This window comes from Taurulus bubalis, assembly GCF_910589615.1.
Source record: "Taurulus bubalis genome assembly, chromosome: 19".
Classification (NCBI taxonomy): domain Eukaryota; kingdom Metazoa; phylum Chordata; class Actinopteri; order Perciformes; family Cottidae; genus Taurulus; species Taurulus bubalis.
Genome location: NC_136607.1, coordinates 21,647,433 through 21,667,321, shown reverse-complemented (window position 1 = coordinate 21,667,321; position 19,889 = coordinate 21,647,433). Strand labels below are relative to the sequence as shown.

Sequence of the window (19,889 nt, the reverse complement as noted above, 5' to 3'; positions counted from 1 at the left end):
AAACCCTCTGGACTCGTTTGCATCGTGAGAAATGGAACTTTTATTTGCGTTAGTTATAAATAAAGCTTGATGAGCTCGTCGCTGACGGCGGACGGCGTGAGGACGCCCAGGTCGGTGAAGAGCAGCGTGATGAGGGACGGCGGCGTGTAGTCGATCATCGGGTGCTCCTCCGACAGGTTGGCCGTCGTCTTCAGGGTGTCGGCTTTGTACTGCGGAGCCGGAGAGCGTTAAGAAAGGAACGACAACAACAACAACAACACAAGCCTCCCGCCGTCGCCGTTACCTTGAACTTGTCCGGCACGTCCTGCTGGTTGAGCGGGTAGAGGCGGACGAATTTGAAGCTCTCGGCCACGACGTAGAAGGGCTTGTTGTGAGCTTTGGAGCACACGGCCGTCTGATAGGTGCCGATCTGCAGAAACATTCAGCTCACTCAGGGACTCGTGTTTTACTCCACTGCTTCCATTCGTGTGCTACTTTGTACTTTTTACTCCGCCACATTTGAACACATTGCAAACACCTCAAAGTCTATCGAGTCTCGTTTTCGGCCAAAAGATCTGTCTTTGATGTGATGATTTCTTGAATAAAGCGACGTCCCTCTACTCTGAAGCAGTGATTCTTCTTCTTGTCTTTTTATTCATATCATGAATAACTGACTTTTTTGCACAAACGTCTGGAGTTCCTACTAATCTCATTATCTTGAGAGCTACCGCTGCAAAGGTGCACCATATTCTTCTGCCCGGCCAATCAGAAGTCTTAAAGCAACAGGTTAAATACAGACTCTTATTTGGGACATTAAAGTGTGTAAGCATGTTCTAGCAGAAATCCTAAATACCCGTATGAACCTGGAGATGAGTAATAAGATCATAAGATTCACCGAAACCAGTTGAAATAATCCAGATTTTTAGGACTCTTCAAAAAAAAATTGGGATTTAAGTCATTCCTAATTTTCGTTAAAGCAAAACATGATAAAAGTTTAAATAAACTTCACTTTGATCAACTAACATTAAAATGATTAATTTGTTATATATTAAAACACTAACAACTGATAATACTTAATACTTATGTACTTTTACTGAAAGCTCAGACAAGGAATTCTCACTGATTCTGGCGCCCCCTGTGGACAGACGCGGCAGTGCAGTGAGCCGCCAGACTTAGAAACCCTCATTCTAATGCTTTGCTTTAACAGAATGGTGTTGATACTTTAAGCAACATCTATAAGCGTGTTATTTGAAGCGTGTTATTTGAAGCGTGTTATATGGAGCGTGTTATATGGAGCGTGTTATTTGAAGCGTGTTATTTGAAGCGTGTTATATGGAGCGTGTTATTTGAAGCGTGTTATTTGAAGCGTGTTATATGGAGCGTGTTATTTGAAGCGTGTTATATGGAGCGTGTTATTTGAAGCGTGTTATTTGAAGCGTGTTATATGGAGCGTGTTATATGGAGCGTGTTATATGGAGCGTGTTATTTGAAGCGTGTTATTTGAAGCGTGTTATATGGAGCGTGTTATTTGAAGCGTGTTATTTGAAGCGTGTGGGCCGCGATCGCTAAAGCAAAACAAGTGTTTTACAGATTATTCTGGGGTTTAAAAACCACACACAACATCGTTTAGTTTTTATTCCACAAACTTGAGCTTGTTTTGTGACTCCGGACGGTTCCCCTCCGCTCACCTTGTTGATGATCCCTCCGCTCTCCACGACTCCCTCGGCGCCGACGATCACCAGGTCCACTTTCTCCAGGACGTACCTGTGGAACCAACAGAATACAAACTCGCTGCTTTAGTTCATGCCGATAGAGGCGGCACTCCTGGTGACGAAGGTGTTTACCCCACGGCGGCATCCAGGACCACCGTCACCGGGACGTTGAGTTTCCTCACGGCGTCCGCCATCTGCCGCCTGGAAGGAGAAGGAAACGGTCAGCAGCCGGCGAGCGTTCGATTCCGAGGAGACGGACGGGCGGGAGGCGCACGGCGTTCACTCACCCGGCGGAGTCGGGCTGCGACTCCGTCACGTACACGGAGAAGCGCTTCTTCTCGGCGGCGGCCTTCTCCAGCACGCGCAGGACGACCCGGGAGTACGAGTGGGTGAGGATCTTCTGAGAGGGGGAACGTTTAAAAACAAGATGAGTCGCTGCCTTAAAGGGCCAGCGCGGGAGATCTGGTGACATCTAGTGGTGAGGCTGCAGATCGCAGGCGGCGACGTGATCCGGGCGTGTTGAGAACTACGGCGGCCCATTAGGGACGTGTGTGTGTGTGTGTGTGTGTGTGTGTGTGTGTGTGTGTGTGTGTGTGTGTGTGTGTGTGTGTGTGTGTGTGTGTGTGTGTGTGTGTGTGTGTGTGTGTGTAAAGCTTCACTAACTAACGACGGTGAATAATAAAATACTCACAGCGCCGTCTTTGATGAAGGTGTGACAGAGTTTAGCGACTTTGGTCCTGGACATCGAGATCTTCTCTAGAAACAGTTCTCCTCTCTCCTCCATCACCTTCTTACAGCGAGACAGATCCTGACAGAGAGACAGACAGACAGACAGACAGGCGTTAGTCTTGTCATCACACTGTTTGTTTGACTCTCTCTTTGCCGTGTTGGAACAGAGTTAGAACAAGCCGGTAGTTAAAAACTCCATTTAAAACGAAACTAAAACACCCAGAATGTCACCTTTCATGAAAGTATTTTCCCACATGATGTGTATGTATGTATGTATGTATGTATGTATGTATGTATATATATATATATATATATATATATATATATATATATATGTGTGTACTAGCCGTTACCTCGTGCTCCAGCGACGTGAGGCTGATGAAGCGCAGGAACAGCTCTCCTCCGGACGACACGGCCACAGATGAGTCCACGCCGGTCAGGCAGTCGGTGGCCGAGGTCAGACTCTCCCTCAAGCCCAGGATGGTCTCACCTGGGGGGGAGGGGCAGAACTGAGGGGGCGGGGCAGTACTGAGGGGGCGGGGCTCCAGAACCTACTGTACTACAGCTGTTGTACTTTTACTGTACCCCACCTCAGAGTACATGTTGTACTTTATACTGTACTACACCTCAGAGGTACATATAATAGTAAAACACTGACATTTGACTTCACATACTTTAAGTACATTCTGCTGGAGGCTCAGAGTACTGATAGATAGATAGATAGATAGATAGATAGATAGATAGATAGAGTACTTCTGAGTACTTCTCTGAGTACTTGTTCCTCACTGAACAGGAAGGAACACACACCTTTGTCTCTCTTGAGGAACTCCAGCAGGGTGCGGATGGCGGCCACAGCAGAGGCCATGTCCGGGTCTGTGCTCATCTGAGCCCTGAAGTACTCCACCAGCTCTGGACGGGACACACGCAACGTGGTGACTGGGTACATGTACACATATATATACACACTATATACATAGATATGAGGGGACACGTGGAAAACACACGTACCTTCTTCATTCATCCTGACAGCTGCAGTCTTTAGGCTTAAAACGAATAACGGCGGATATTCAATGAATTCTATCAGCCACAAAATATGTGACATCTGCCAAATAACCTGTTCCTTTAACTACTTAAAATATATTATAAATCAACAAAGTCAGCTACACTTTCATGAACGCTGCCTCAAATTAATCTCCAGCCTGTGTAGAAAGTTGTATTCTCACTATTCACCGAGTTACAAGCTAAGAGCTGCGTGTTGACGCGTCGCGGAGTGATGACGTAGGACGTTGTTTTCCGCCACGAACGTCGTGCCCTCTTCAGATGCCGTGGGAAATAGTGAGATTCCTTTACATTTTAGTGAAAATATTAAGGATACAATTGTTAATACTTGTGTCTTTTGTAATATAGATGAAGATATACGTTTTCTCTAAGTATTATTAAAATTAATAATTAATAATAGTATCACAATTATTACTATTATGATATTTTAATGCTCATTCTTCCACTTTGTATTGCAACTCCTACACAGTAAATACAGTTTTATCTTATTTATTTGGGGTAGGCATCAGCTCGACATGCAGTTTTATGATGAGTTTTATTAATAATAAGCCTAAAATAGTTCAACCATGTGTTTTTGTTTAGGTCTCAGATATGAATCTAAACCCAGCAACAACATATCACACACACACACACACACACACACACACACACACACACACACACACACACACACACACACACACACACACAGTATCTCCTATTGTGTACCAGTAACTTCATTATTACGCTCATTCCATCACTGACATCCACATGTCTCAATTTTATATTATTATTATATTAATATTTGTGGACATTTTGCACATCTTTGGACTATTGTTTTGTTTGCTTTGTTAGTTAATTTAATTAAGTACATTATATTTATTTTAAACATATATTTAGCATTTTTATTATTATTCTATATTTTGTATTTCATTTTGATATTGTGTTGCTTACCTGTATGTATAAATGCTGCTGTAGTGAAACATGAATAAAGTCACTATCTACCTATGAGGAGGTTCCTACCACAATAACCCTGGGCTGACCCTGACACTGTTTTTTGGTTGTTATTGTTTACCTCAATAAAAGCCGCTCTCCGCTGACGGACACACACTTGTGTTGGTGCGAGTAGTTGTGGTTGTCTTTGTTCTGCTTCACAGTGAGAGCTTCTGCTTCACAGTGAGAGCTTCTGCTTCACAGTGCGGCTGCAGCCCTCCCTATCTCTGCTCGATCCCTCCGCGCATGCGCAGTAGCTCCTCTGTGCGCTCTACTGTTTGCATTGTGTCTGAACTGCCGGCGAGCTTTTAAAAAAAATATCATACCCAACCGCGGCAATGTCGGGCAGGTCGGTCCGAGCGGAGACCCGGAGCCGGGCAAAAGATGACATCAAGCGGGTCATGGCCGCTATTGAGAAAGTACGAAAATGGTAAGAAAGAAAGAGAAGAAAGCCGCGGCTTCGTTATCTAACACGAGGAAGGAAAAAAAAAACGGCTTCGTCTTGTTGGGGGAGGAGAGGGAAGCGGACGGAGGGATGAAATCCACATTATTATTTTTTTGAAGGAGGGATTCACGCAGATGTACTTGCGGCTCAGGTGCACCGCCCGCCGCAGTCCGTCTGGCGGCTGCTCGCGGCCACACGAACATGAAGCGCTTCTCTTAACGGGTTGAACCCGGGAGCCATTACGATGCAGTCACATGAAGCCATGGCTGCCCGTCGCTGTGAGCGCGAAGCTCCGGTCCCCCCGCCATTAAAACACCCTCCAATAAACTGTTGAGTCGGAAACATTTGTTTTAAACGACGGCGGATGAGTTTTAGTCCGTCTGGAGTTTTATTTTATTTTAAATTAGGCGCTTCGAGGCGCCGTTTCGGGCCGGCGGAGGAGCTCGCGGTGGGGGTTGGGAGCGCGAGGAAGCGGCTAACTGACGACCACGTAGCGACTCGGTCCCGACGGTTAAAGCGCTTCATGTGCACGCGCGGCGCTACCGTCGTGTGTTGTGGGTGCTATTGTTTTGTTCGCTTTTAGCCGCGTAACCCCGCCCGGGGCCGGCGGTTACACGGTGTGTTTTCTTTATTTTTTATCAGGCGATTTAATCGAACGTCCCCAGGTGAAAGTCAGGAGAAGTTGGTGGTTTGGAAATAACGATCATTTAGTGGTCGTCTTTGTTTTAATAAATATGAATAATAATACACGGTGACACTTGAGTTTTAGGCTCGTATATTATTTTATACATGTTTTATTAATATGTTCGTTATGAGTGCTGTGTCTCCTGTTCTCTGCTGTAATGTAACACTATGCAACCAAACTAGCTTAAAGTGACTTCATGCACTCAAGAAGTAATTACATGTTTAAGATAATTGTACTTGAGTATTTCCATTATATACTACTTTACACTTTAATTTCAAAGTACATACACAATAATATGAAGTATAAAGTACTGTACCAACATACAATAGCCTAGTTATTAATAGTTCCACCTCAACCAGCTGAATGCTGCTTAAACATTAATGTAGCAGTGATAATAATAATAATAATAATAATAATAATAATAATAATAAAACAATAGTACAACACTAAATGAGTTATGAGTGCTTTTACGTTCATACTTTATGTACATATATATAATCATACTTTTACTAAGTGACCTCAATGCTGGACTTTAATTACTTTATTGCTTTAATGCTAGCTGTACTTTCAGTAAATAACGCTGAATACTTTGTACTACTGAGATGAAACTATTAATGCTTTGACTAATCAACTATTCAACAAACATTTTATTGATTGATATATTGTTAAAGTCATTTCTTTAAGTTCCACGTCTCTGACCATGAGACTTTAATGGAGAATTTCTTTTATTTCTGACATTTTACAGATGAACTGATGATTTGGATTAATCAAGAAAATAATAAAACTGTTTTGTTCCAGCTTCTCTAACCTGAATATTTGCTGGTTTGTCTTTGTCCTCTATTAGTTTTACATTATTGAACGGACATTTAAAGATGTCAAATTAGGCTTTTGGAATATATATATATATATATATATATATATATATATATTTATTTATTTATTTATTTATTTATTTATTTTTTTAAACGAAGGATTTCTTTGGCCGCATCACTTTAGTTTACTCCCCTGTGATTTCCTCGTTTGCTTTATAACACAAACCGACCCTGAAGCCCAGTGCGAGGCTTTACAGTGTGTCACTGCTGGACTGTAGCTGCATTGAGACGAGGAGCCTTTGGGCTCAGAGTCCATTCATCGTCAACATCCCACCTCCTGCTGCTGCATCACAACATGTCCATTCACACCAGGATATTCAGTCATTTGTTTAGCAAACAAATAAACTCACCAGCTCCAGCCTCTAAAATAGCATCATTTGCTTCATGTCCTTTTTAAATGTAATGCCTGTGTTTCATTGGGACAAAGCAAGTCATTTGACGATGTAATAATTGGATTTGGGAAAATGAAATGGCCGTTTTTAACTAAGTGGTTCATTTGAATATTATCAAGAGAGAAAAATAAATAAGTTGCAGCTCGTAGGTTTAAACTCGTATTGCTGCGACGGATGTTTTTAATATTTATACGGTGTGATTCATTCAATCCGAGTAGTGTTAATTCAGACGTGTGATATGTATATTATGATGTGGTGATGTCTATTATGTGGTGATATAGCGATGTCCTTTAAAGCTTGTTCTCTCCGTCTCAGGGAGAAGAAGTGGGTGACGGTTGGAGACACGTCCCTCCGCATCTTCAAGTGGGTTCCGGTGACGGAGCCCAAGTCAGACGACGTGAGTTCAGCTCACCATGTGACCTCATGAGCTTTACATGAAATACTGGAGACACAGATCAACATTCTAGGCCAAGGTGTATACTTATGTTTTCCTTCTACTGTGTTTAACCGCTGGACTCTTCCTCCGGTTGTAGAAGAACAAGAATAAGAAGAAGGGCAAAGATGAGAAATACGGCTCTGAGCTGACGACTCCAGAGAACAGCTCCTCTCCGGGGATGATGGACATGCACGGTACGAGATCCACTGTAGTGGCATCAATATATATATATATATATATATATATATATATATATATATACACACTGTAGTGGCATCAGCACATGATGACCAGAACATTCAGCTGTAAGGTCCATTTGGCTCCCTGCTGAAGGTGTAACTCTTTAAAACACGTGTGTGTGTGTGTATACTGTAGTTTTTAACAGACAAACAGGAGCATTTGTTGGGGACTATTTTCACCGGTGGATTAATACACACAGTACTTGTTGGTGAAGAATCCTTCAGACTCCTCTTTATTTTTAAACAACCTTCAATAAGCGTCTCCTGTCCTGAGACCGGCTCACAGCTCTGAGTTCTGAGTCATCAGTGAGGGTTTTATGCATCTTCTGTCAAAACGGTCGCACTGACTCTAATAATAGATTTATAAAAGCTATTTAAAGAAAGGTATGTTCTGTGTCTCACGCTCACACAGACAAACTAAAGTCTCTCTCTCTCTCTCTCTCTCTCTCTCTCTCTCCCCCCCCCCCAGATGACAACAGCAACACGAGCTCCATTGCCGACTCGTCCCCGGTGAAACAGGAGAACAGTTGCAGCACCAGTCCGGCGCCGGAGCCGAGCGCCACGTCTCACCGCGAGAGCAGCGAGGCCAAGACTGAGCAGAGCCCCGACAGCAAGCGGGGTCAGAGACACACACACACACACACAGGATAGCGGGTGCAGCAGCTGATCGGCCACTTCCTGTTTCTGTTTTCCTCTCTCTCTCGTCTGTCGGGCCGAGCGACGTCTCACTGAGAGAGAAATGACGACTTCCCCTCTTTTTAAATGCAACTTTCTTCCTCTGGTTTCCTCTAAAAGCCAAAAACACGACGGCAACTTCACGTGTCGGTTTCATGCAGACATGAAACCTCACTACATATAAGTTCTACTACCGACACCTCACTACATATAAGTTCTACTACTGACACCTCACTACATATAAGTTCTACTACCGACACCTCACTACATATAAGTTCTACTACTGACACCTCACTACATATAAGTTCTACCTACGACACCTCACTACATATAAGTTCTACTACCGACACCTCACTACATATAAGTTCTACCTACGACACCTGACTACATATAAGTTCTACTACCGACACCTCACTACATATAAGTTCTACCTACGACACCTCACTACATATAAGTTCTACTACCGACACCTCACTACATATAAGTTCTACTACCGACACCTCACTACATATAAGTTCTACTACTGACACCTCACTACATATAAGTTCTACTACCGACACCTCATTACATATAAGTTCTACTACTGACACCTCACTACATATAAGTTCTACTACTGACACCTCACTACATATAAGTTCTACCTACGACACCTCACTACATATAAGTTCTACTACCGACACCTCACTACATATAAGTTCTACTACTGACACCTCACTACATATAAGTTCTACCTACGACACCTCACTACATATAAGTTCTACTACCGACACCTCACTACATATAAGTTCTACCTACGACACCTCACTACATATAAGTTCTACTACTGACACCTCACTACATATAAGTTCTACTACCGACACCTCACTACATATAAGTTCTACTACCGACACCTCACTACATATAAGTTCTACTACCGACACCTCACTACATATAAGTTCTACTACCGACACCTCACTACATATAAGTTCTACCTACGACACCTCACTACATATAAGTTCTACCTACGACACCTCACTACATATAAGTTCTACTACTGACACCTCACTACATATAAGTTCTACCTAAAGACACCTCACTACATATAAGTTCTACCTACGACACCTCACTACATATAAGTTCTACTACTGACACCTCACTACATATAAGTTCTACCTAAAGACACCTCACTACATATAAGTTCTACCTACGACACCTCACTACATATAAGTTCTACTACTGACACCTCACTACATATAAGTTCTACCTACGACACCTCACTACATATAAGTTCTACCTACTGACACCTCACTACATATAAGTTCTACCTACGACACCTCACTACATATAAGTTCTACTACCGACACCTCACTACATATAAGTTCTACCTACGACACCTGACTACATATAAGTTCTACTACCGACACCTCACTACATATAAGTTCTACCTACGACACCTCACTACATATAAGTTCTACTACCGACACCTCACTACATATAAGTTCTACTACCGACACCTCACTACATATAAGTTCTACTACTGACACCTCACTACATATAAGTTCTACTACCGACACCTCATTACATATAAGTTCTACTACTGACACCTCACTACATATAAGTTCTACTACTGACACCTCACTACATATAAGTTCTACCTACGACACCTCACTACATATAAGTTCTACTACCGACACCTCACTACATATAAGTTCTACTACTGACACCTCACTACATATAAGTTCTACCTACGACACCTCACTACATATAAGTTCTACTACCGACACCTCACTACATATAAGTTCTACCTACGACACCTCACTACATATAAGTTCTACTACTGACACCTCACTACATATAAGTTCTACTACCGACACCTCACTACATATAAGTTCTACTACCGACACCTCACTACATATAAGTTCTACTACCGACACCTCACTACATATAAGTTCTACCTACGACACCTCACTACATATAAGTTCTACCTACGACACCTCACTACATATAAGTTCTACTACTGACACCTCACTACATATAAGTTCTACCTAAAGACACCTCACTACATATAAGTTCTACCTACGACACCTCACTACATATAAGTTCTACTACTGACACCTCACTACATATAAGTTCTACCTAAAGACACCTCACTACATATAAGTTCTACCTACGACACCTCACTACATATAAGTTCTACTACTGACACCTCACTACATATAAGTTCTACCTACGACACCTCACTACATATAAGTTCTACCTAAAGACACCTCACTACATATAAGTTCTACCTACGACACCTGACTACATATAAGTTCTACTACTGACACCTCACTACATATAAGTTCTACCTACGACACCTCACTACATATAAGTTCTACCTAAAGACACCTCACTACATATAAGTTCTACCTAAAGACACCTCACTACATATAAGTTCTACCTACGACACCTCACTACATATAAGTTCTACCTAAAGACACCTCACTACATATAAGTTCTACCTACGACACCTCACTACATATAAGTTCTACCTACGACACCTCACTACATATAAGTTCTACCTAAAGACACCTCACTACATATAAGTTCTACCTACGACACCTCACTACATATAAGTTCTACCTAAAGACACCTGACTACATATAAGTTCTACCTACGACACCTCACTACATATAAGTTCTACCTAAAGACACCTGACTACATATAAGTTCTACCTACGACACCTCACTACATATAAGTTCTACCTACGACACCTCACTACATATAAGTTCTACCTAAAGACACCTCACTACATATAAGTTCTACCTACGACACCTCACTACATATAAGTTCTACCTAAAGACACCTCACTACATATAAGTTCTACCTACTGACACCTCACTACATATAAGTTCTACCTAAAGACACCTGACTACATATAAGTTCTACCTACGACACCTCACTACATATAAGTTCTACCTACGACACCTCACTACATATAAGTTCTACCTAAAGACACCTCACTACATATAAGTTCTACCTACGACACCTGACTACATATAAGTTCTACCTAAAGACACCTCACTACATATAAGTTCTACCTACGACACCTCACTACATATAAGTTCTACCTACGACACCTCACTACATATAAGTTCTACCTAAAGACACCTCACTACATATAAGTTCTACCTAAAGACACCTGACTACATATAAGTTCTACCTAAAGACACCTCACTACATATAAGTTCTACCTAAAGACACCTCACTACATATAAGTTCTACCTACGACACCTCACTACATATAAGTTCTACCTACGACACCTCACTACATATAAGTTCTACCTACGACACCTCACTACATATAAGTTCTACCTAAAGACACCTCACTACATATAAGTTCTACCTACGACACCTCACTACATATAAGTTCTACCTAAAGACACCTGACTACATATAAGTTCTACCTAAAGACACCTCACTACATATAAGTTCTACCTACGACACCTCACTACATATAAGTTCTACCTAAAGACACCTCACTACATATAAGTTCTACCTACGACACCTCACTACATATAAGTTCTACCTACGACACCTCACTACATATAAGTTCTACCTAAAGACACCTCACTACATATAAGTTCTACCTAAAGACACCTCACTACATATAAGTTCTACCTACGACACCTCACTACATATAAGTTCTACCTAAAGACACCTCACTACATATAAGTTCTACCTACGACACCTGACTACATATAAGTTCTACCTAAAGACACCTCACTACATATAAGTTCTACCTACGACACCTCACTACATATAAGTTCTACCTAAAGACACCTGACTACATATAAGTTCTACCTAAAGACACCTCACTACATATAAGTTCTACCTAAAGACACCTCACTACATATAAGTTCTACCTACGACACCTCACTACATATAAGTTCTACCTACGACACCTCACTACATATAAGTTCTACCTAAAGACACCTCACTACATATAAGTTCTACCTAAAGACACCTCACTACATATAAGTTCTACCTACGACACCTCACTACATATAAGTTCTACCTAAAGACACCTCACTACATATAAGTTCTACCTACGACACCTGACTACATATAAGTTCTACCTAAAGACACCTCACTACATATAAGTTCTACCTACGACACCTCACTACATATAAGTTCTACCTAAAGACACCTGACTACATATAAGTTCTACCTAAAGACACCTCACTACATATAAGTTCTACCTAAAGACACCTCACTACATATAAGTTCTACCTACGACACCTCACTACATATAAGTTCTACCTAAAGACACCTCACTACATATAAGTTCTACCTACGACACCTCACTACATATAAGTTCTACCTAAAGACACCTGACTACATATAAGTTCTACCTAAAGACACCTCACTACATATAAGTTCTACCTACGACACCTCACTACATATAAGTTCTACCTACGACACCTCACTACATATAAGTTCTACCTAAAGACACCTCACTACATATAAGTTCTACCTACGACACCTGACTACATATAAGTTCTACCTAAAGACACCTCACTACATATAAGTTCTACCTACGACACCTCACTACATATAAGTTCTACCTAAAGACACCTGACTACATATAAGTTCTACCTAAAGACACCTCACTACATATAAGTTCTACCTAAAGACACCTCACTACATATAAGTTCTACCTACGACACCTCACTACATATAAGTTCTACCTAAAGACACCTCACTACATATAAGTTCTACCTACGACACCTCACTACATATAAGTTCTACCTAAAGACACCTGACTACATATAAGTTCTACCTAAAGACACCTCACTACATATAAGTTCTACCTACGACACCTCACTACATATAAGTTCTACCTACGACACCTCACTACATATAAGTTCTACCTAAAGACACCTCACTACATATAAGTTCTACCTACGACACCTGACTACATATAAGTTCTACCTACGACACCTCACTACATATAAGTTCTACTACTGACACCTCACTACATATAAGTTCTACCTACGACACCTCACTACATATAAGTTCTACTACTGACACCTCACTACATATAAGTTCTACCTACGACACCTCACTACATATAAGTTCTACCTAAAGACACCTCACTACATATAAGTTCTACTACTGACACCTCACTACATATAAGTTCTACCTACGACACCTCACTACATATAAGTTCTACCTAAAGACACCTCACTACATATAAGTTCTACCTAAAGACACCTCACTACATATAAGTTCTACCTAAAGACACCTCACTACATATAAGTTCTACTACTGACACCTCACTACATATAAGTTCTACCTACTGACACCTCACTACATATAAGTTCTACCTACGACACCTGACTACATATAAGTTCTACCTAAAGACACCTCACTACATATAAGTTCTACCTACGACACCTCACTACATATAAGTTCTACCTAAAGACACCTCACTACATATAAGTTCTACTACTGACACCTCACTACATATAAGTTCTACCTAAAGACACCTGACTACATATAAGTTCTACTACTGACACCTCACTACATATAAGTTCTACTACTGACACCTCACTACATATAAGTTCTACCTACGACACCTCACTACATATAAGTTCTACCTAAAGACACCTCACTACATATAAGTTCTACCTACGACACCTCACTACATATAAGTTCTACCTAAAGACACCTCACTACATATAAGTTCTACCTAAAGACACCTCACTACATATAAGTTCTACCTACGACACCTCACTACATATAAGTTCTACCTAAAGACACCTCACTACATATAAGTTCTACTACTGACACCTCACTACATATAAGTTCTACCTAAAGACACCTGACTACATATAAGTTCTACTACTGACACCTCACTACATATAAGTTCTACTACTGACACCTCACTACATATAAGTTCTACCTACGACACCTCACTACATATAAGTTCTACCTAAAGACACCTCACTACATATAAGTTCTACCTACGACACCTCACTACATATAAGTTCTACTACTGACACCTCACTACATATAAGTTCTACTACTGACACCTCACTACATATAAGTTCTACTACTGACACCTCACTACATATAAGTTCTACCTAAAGACACCTCACTACATATAAGTTCTACCTACGACACCTCACTACATATAAGTTCTACCTACGACACCTCACTACATATAAGTTCTACTACTGACACCTCACTACATATAAGTTCTACTACTGACACCTCACTACATATAAGTTCTACCTACGACACCTCACTACATATAAGTTCTACTACTGACACCTCACTACATATAAGTTCTACCTACGACACCTCACTACATATAAGTTCTACCTACGACACCTCACTACATATAAGTTCTACTACTGACACCTCACTACATATAAGTTCTACTACTGACACCTCACTACATATAAGTTCTACCTACTGACACCTCACTACATATAAGTTCTACTACTGACACCTCACTACATATAAGTTCTACCTAAAGACACCTCACTACATATAAGTTCTACTACTGACACCTCACTACATATAAGTTCTACCTACTGACACCTCACTACATATAAGTTCTACCTACGACACCTCACTACATATAAGTTCTACCTAAAGACACCTCACTACATATAAGTTCTACCTACGACACCTCACTACATATAAGTTCTACTACTGACACCTCACTACATATAAGTTCTACCTACTGACACCTCACTACATATAAGTTCTACTACTGACACCTCACTACATATAAGTTCTACTACTGACACCTCACTACATATAAGTTCTACCTACTGACACCTCACTACATATAAGTTCTACTACTGACACCTCACTACATATAAGTTCTACCTACTGACACCTCACTACATATAAGTTCTACTACTGACACCTCACTACATATAAGTTCTACCTAAAGACACCTCACTACATATAAGTTCTACTACTGACACCTCACTACATATAAGTTCTACCTACTGACACCTCACTACATATAAGTTCTACCTACGACACCTCACTACATATAAGTTCTACCTAAAGACACCTCACTACATATAAGTTCTACCTACGACACCTCACTACATATAAGTTCTACTACTGACACCTCACTACATATAAGTTCTACCTACTGACACCTCACTACATATAAGTTCTACCTACGACACCTCACTACATATAAGTTCTACCTAAAGACACCTCACTACATATAAGTTCTACCTACGACACCTCACTACATATAAGTTCTACTACTGACACCTCACTACATATAAGTTCTACCTAAAGACACCTCACTACATATAAGTTCTACTACTGACACCTCACTACATATAAGTTCTACTACTGACACCTCACTACATATAAGTTCTACCTACGACACCTCACTACATATAAGTTCTACTACTGACACCTCACTACATATAAGTTCTACTACTGACACCTCACTACATATAAGTTCTACTACTGACACCTCACTACATATAAGTTCTACCTACTGACACCTCACTACATATAAGTTCTACTACTGACACCTCACTACATATAAGTTCTACCTACTGACACCTCACTACATATAAGTTCTACTACTGACACCTCACTACATATAAGTTCTACCTAAAGACACCTCACTACATATAAGTTCTACCTACTGACACCTCACTACATATAAGTTCTACTACTGACACCTCACTACATATAAGTTCTACCTACTGACACCTCACTACATATAAGTTCTACTACTGACACCTCACTACATATAAGTTCTACCTACTGACACCTCACTACATATAAGTTCTACTACTGACACCTCACTACATATAAGTTCTACCTACTGACACCTCACTACATATAAGTTCTACTACTGACACCTCACTACATATAAGTTCTACTACTGACACCTCACTACATATAAGTTCTACCTAAAGACACCTCACTACATATAAGTTCTACCTACGACACCTCACTACATATAAGTTCTACTACTGACACCTCACTACATATAAGTTCTACCTACGACACCTCACTACATATAAGTTCTACTACTGACACCTCACTACATATAAGTTCTACCTACGACACCTCACTACATATAAGTTCTACTACTGACACCTCACTACATATAAGTTCTACCTACGACACCTCACTACATATAAGTTCTACTACTGACACCTCACTACATATAAGTTCTACCTAAAGACACCTCACTACATATAAGTTCTACCTACCGACACCTCACTACATATAAGTTCTACTACTGACACCTCACTACATATAAGTTCTACCTACGACACCTCACTACATATAAGTTCTACTACCGACACCTCACTACATATAAGTTCTACCTACTGACACCTCACTACATATAAGTTCTACCTACGACACCTCACTACATATAAGTTCTACTACTGACACCTCACTACATATAAGTTCTACCTACCGACACCTCACTACATATAAGTTCTACTACTGACACCTCACTACATATAAGTTCTACCTACGACACCTCACTACATATAAGTTCTACCTAAAGACACCTCACTACATATAAGTTCTACCTAAAGACACCTCACTACATATAAGGAGAGGACGACGGAGATTTTATCCAACTTTTATTTTAATAAAAAAACTAAATGAGTTTCCTCTGTAGGGTGGCCGGGCTCCTGTTTATATTTAAGGGTTTAAGATCTACGTGTAGGAAAAAGTGTATCCTCTAGTTAATTATAATCTAAATAGTTATGCGGTTATAATCACTGTCACACAGAGAGAGGTGTTCATGTTCAGGTTTACTGGTGGAAACATTATTCAGTGTTCTAGACTAACAGTGACGTCTCCTCAAAGTAAAGTGGTATAACAGTATGACATAATATGGTCAAATAAAAAGGCTGGTACATTATGCATATTATGGCATATAAGTGTAATATTATGAAGTTAATTGCAGTATTCAGTAGTAGTAGTAATTGCAATATTCAGTAGTATTGCAGTATTGCATATTGTAAGTATTAAGTCTACAATATATACACACACACACACACACACACTACCGTTCAAAAGTTTGGGGTCACTTAGAAATGTCCTTATTTTTCAGAGAAAAGCACTGTTCTTTTCAATGAAGATAACATTAAATTAATCAGTAATACACTACATTGTTAATGTGGTAAATGACTATTCTAGGTGGAAACGTCTGGTTTTTAATGAAATATCTACATATGTGTATAGAGGCCCATTTCCAGCAACTATCACTCAGTGTTCTAATGGTACATTGTGTTTGCTCATCGCATAGAAGACTAATGGAGGATTAGAAAACCCTTGTGCAATTATGTTAGCACAGCTTAAAACAGTGATGCTGGAGAGAGAAGCTTCCTATGCATAGCATCACATGTGTGGGTTCCATTATATCTCAAAATGGCCAGAAAAAGAGAACTTTCATGTGAAACTCGCCAGTCTGTTCTTGTTCTTAGAGATGAAGGATATTCCATGTGAGAAATTGCTGAACATTTGTCTGGGTGACCCCAAACTTTTGAACAGTTGTGTGTGTGTGTGTGTATGTATGTATGTATGTGTGTGTATATAAATATAAATATATATATATATATATGTATATGTATATGTATATATATATATATATATATATATATATATATGTATATATATATATATATATATATATATATATATATATATATATATATATATATATATATATATATGTACACTTGGGTATTGACAAAAGAATAATTAAAACCCATAATGATCATAGTTTGTCAGCTTCTCGACGAGTGACGCTGTTCGTCTCTGACTCTCCCGTCACTGCACTACACTCAAAATGCATCAGATTGATGCTTTAAAATATGCAATATTTACATTTTTCTTGCGGGGGAGCATGCCCCCGGACCCCCCTAGAGGGGTAATATCCTTCTCACCTTTTTCACCCCTGACCCGTTTTCATGCCTGTTCATGGCTTTCAAGGAGGAACACGGATATGATAATTATCATCTCTTATGCACCAAAACCAGTTGAGTAAAGGCATGCATCACCAAACGCTGCTGATGGAAGACGCTTTTGAGATCTTTCTCAAGTCCAAAATCGAATCCCTCGAACAAACACTTTAGTCATCAGACCAGCGTCTCCTTTATCGTCTATTCAGCAGATTATTAATCATTCATTCATTCATTCAGCTGCATGCATGCATGTCCAGCGAACATTTTTACATTCAACATGTGAGGAAAGAGGATTTACGATTATTGTTATCATCAATTAAACTTGTGATTGTTCTCTTAATGAATCTTTTCATTCACAAAACGGTGGAAAGAAAACTCTGTTACGGCTGCTGGTCGACAGACTGGACTTTTGGTTTATTAAAATATTGAAATATTAGCTTTCTATCCATCTTCTGGATCTTCTGTTGACCTTTTTAAAAAAAGAAACTGATGGAACATGTTTTTGTTTTAAAAAGAGTGTTGGTTCAATTAAACTGAGCCTCAGTTTAGTCTGAGTCCAGCGTGCAGTGACTCCTCTCCGCCACACGGTGGCACCAGAGTGTCAGACGACATGTGACTAACCAGCTGTCCCTCCTCAGGTAAGACCCCCCCTTCATCTTCATCAGAGACCTCGGAGAGAGCGCAGAGTGCCAAGAGAGACGGCGCGTCCTCAGGGGACAAAGACTCTTCAGACAGCAAAGCAGCTCAGGTACGAACACGACTTCCTGTTGTTGTTGTTATTATTATTATTATTATTATTATTATTATTATTATATCTATTATGTTGTCTTTATTTCCCTGTAGGACTTGGAGGAGGAGGCTCCGCCCATCAAGAAAAGCAAAGTGGAGTCTTCGTCTCAAGAGTTTGAGGAGAGTTAAATGTTCGGGTCGTTTCCCTACACACACACACACACACACACACACACACCCTCACACCCTCACACCCTCCCTCCATTACTTCTAGGTAAATTAGGGCTAATGGACCCCCCTCTCCTCACACTCCTCTGCCAGAGGGTTGTTGGATCTCGCCCCTCTGGTCTTCCTCCCTCACTTCTTTCACCGATGCCAAGAGAAGCGCCGCAGTCCCCCGTGTGGCCAGGCGGGGGCGCCCGTCAGCCGAGCCGCCGCCAAACACTGACCTGCATCTGCGACCGGAGAGTCACCGCCGGGATTCGAGCCGAGGACGAGTCGCTGGTCTGAGACCCTCTGAGACCTTTGAACTGGTTTAGCTCAGGACACCCAGGAGGCTAACCTGGTCTCAGGTCAGCGGCGACACGTCGCTCAGTCCTCCTGCCGGTCGGCGTTGTGTGTTCAGGGTCGCTTAGGGTCGTTTTCTCAGGAGGGTCAAAGCACTGTTACGGGACGTCCCGGTCAGAGAGGTTCTGCTGCTGCAAGTCTTTCTTCTCACCACGAGTTCTCGCTCACGAGGTTCGGTGTCGGTTTCTCGTTGACGTCAGTTTGTGGTTCGTAGAGGAAGAGGACAAGGAAGAGGAGGGTCCTCTGGTAGCGTAGACCTGAAGCTCCAGGTTCAGGTCCAGCGGCTTTCATTACAATTTTGGTGCCATGTTTTTTTTGTTTTTTTTTGCCTTTTTATAATAATCACTAATTATTCTTCTCTGATATTTATCATCATCTGAACACGTTGTTTTGTTTTGGAACGACAGCGCAACGTTTCACCAGATGAGCAGGAGGATGGAGCGCGAGAGGA

At 40.8% G+C, this 19,889-nt stretch overlaps 2 protein-coding genes across 2 annotated transcripts in view; one reads left to right on the top strand and one right to left on the bottom strand.

Moving 5' to 3' along the window:
- Positions 1-22: 22 nt before the first annotated feature.
- eif2b1 (eukaryotic translation initiation factor 2B, subunit 1 alpha) lies at positions 23-3,648 on the bottom strand. Its single transcript, XM_079235724.1, has 9 exons — positions 3,429-3,648; positions 3,228-3,329; positions 2,774-2,910; positions 2,383-2,499; positions 1,979-2,091; positions 1,824-1,892; positions 1,668-1,743; positions 284-409; positions 23-209 (listed from the first exon to the last, which is right to left on the bottom strand). Exons 1-9 carry the CDS (start codon positions 3,520-3,522, stop codon positions 54-56), a joined length of 990 nt encoding a protein of 329 aa, XP_079091850.1. The 5' UTR covers positions 3,523-3,648; the 3' UTR covers positions 23-53.
- Positions 3,649-4,557: 909 nt separating this feature from the next.
- Positions 4,558-19,889, top strand: part of bcl7a (BAF chromatin remodeling complex subunit BCL7A) — a 15,878-nt gene continuing 546 nt past the window's right edge. Inside the window, exons 1-6 of the mRNA XM_079235441.1 lie at positions 4,558-4,881; positions 7,161-7,242; positions 7,379-7,475; positions 7,990-8,139; positions 18,781-18,890; positions 18,986-19,889. The exon at positions 18,986-19,889 is cut by the window's right edge and continues 546 nt beyond it. Coding sequence (XP_079091567.1) covers positions 4,790-4,881; positions 7,161-7,242; positions 7,379-7,475; positions 7,990-8,139; positions 18,781-18,890; positions 18,986-19,060 — 606 coding nt within the window. The 5' untranslated portion in view covers positions 4,558-4,789 and the 3' untranslated portion in view covers positions 19,061-19,889. The remainder of the gene's footprint in view (positions 4,882-7,160; positions 7,243-7,378; positions 7,476-7,989; positions 8,140-18,780; positions 18,891-18,985) is intronic.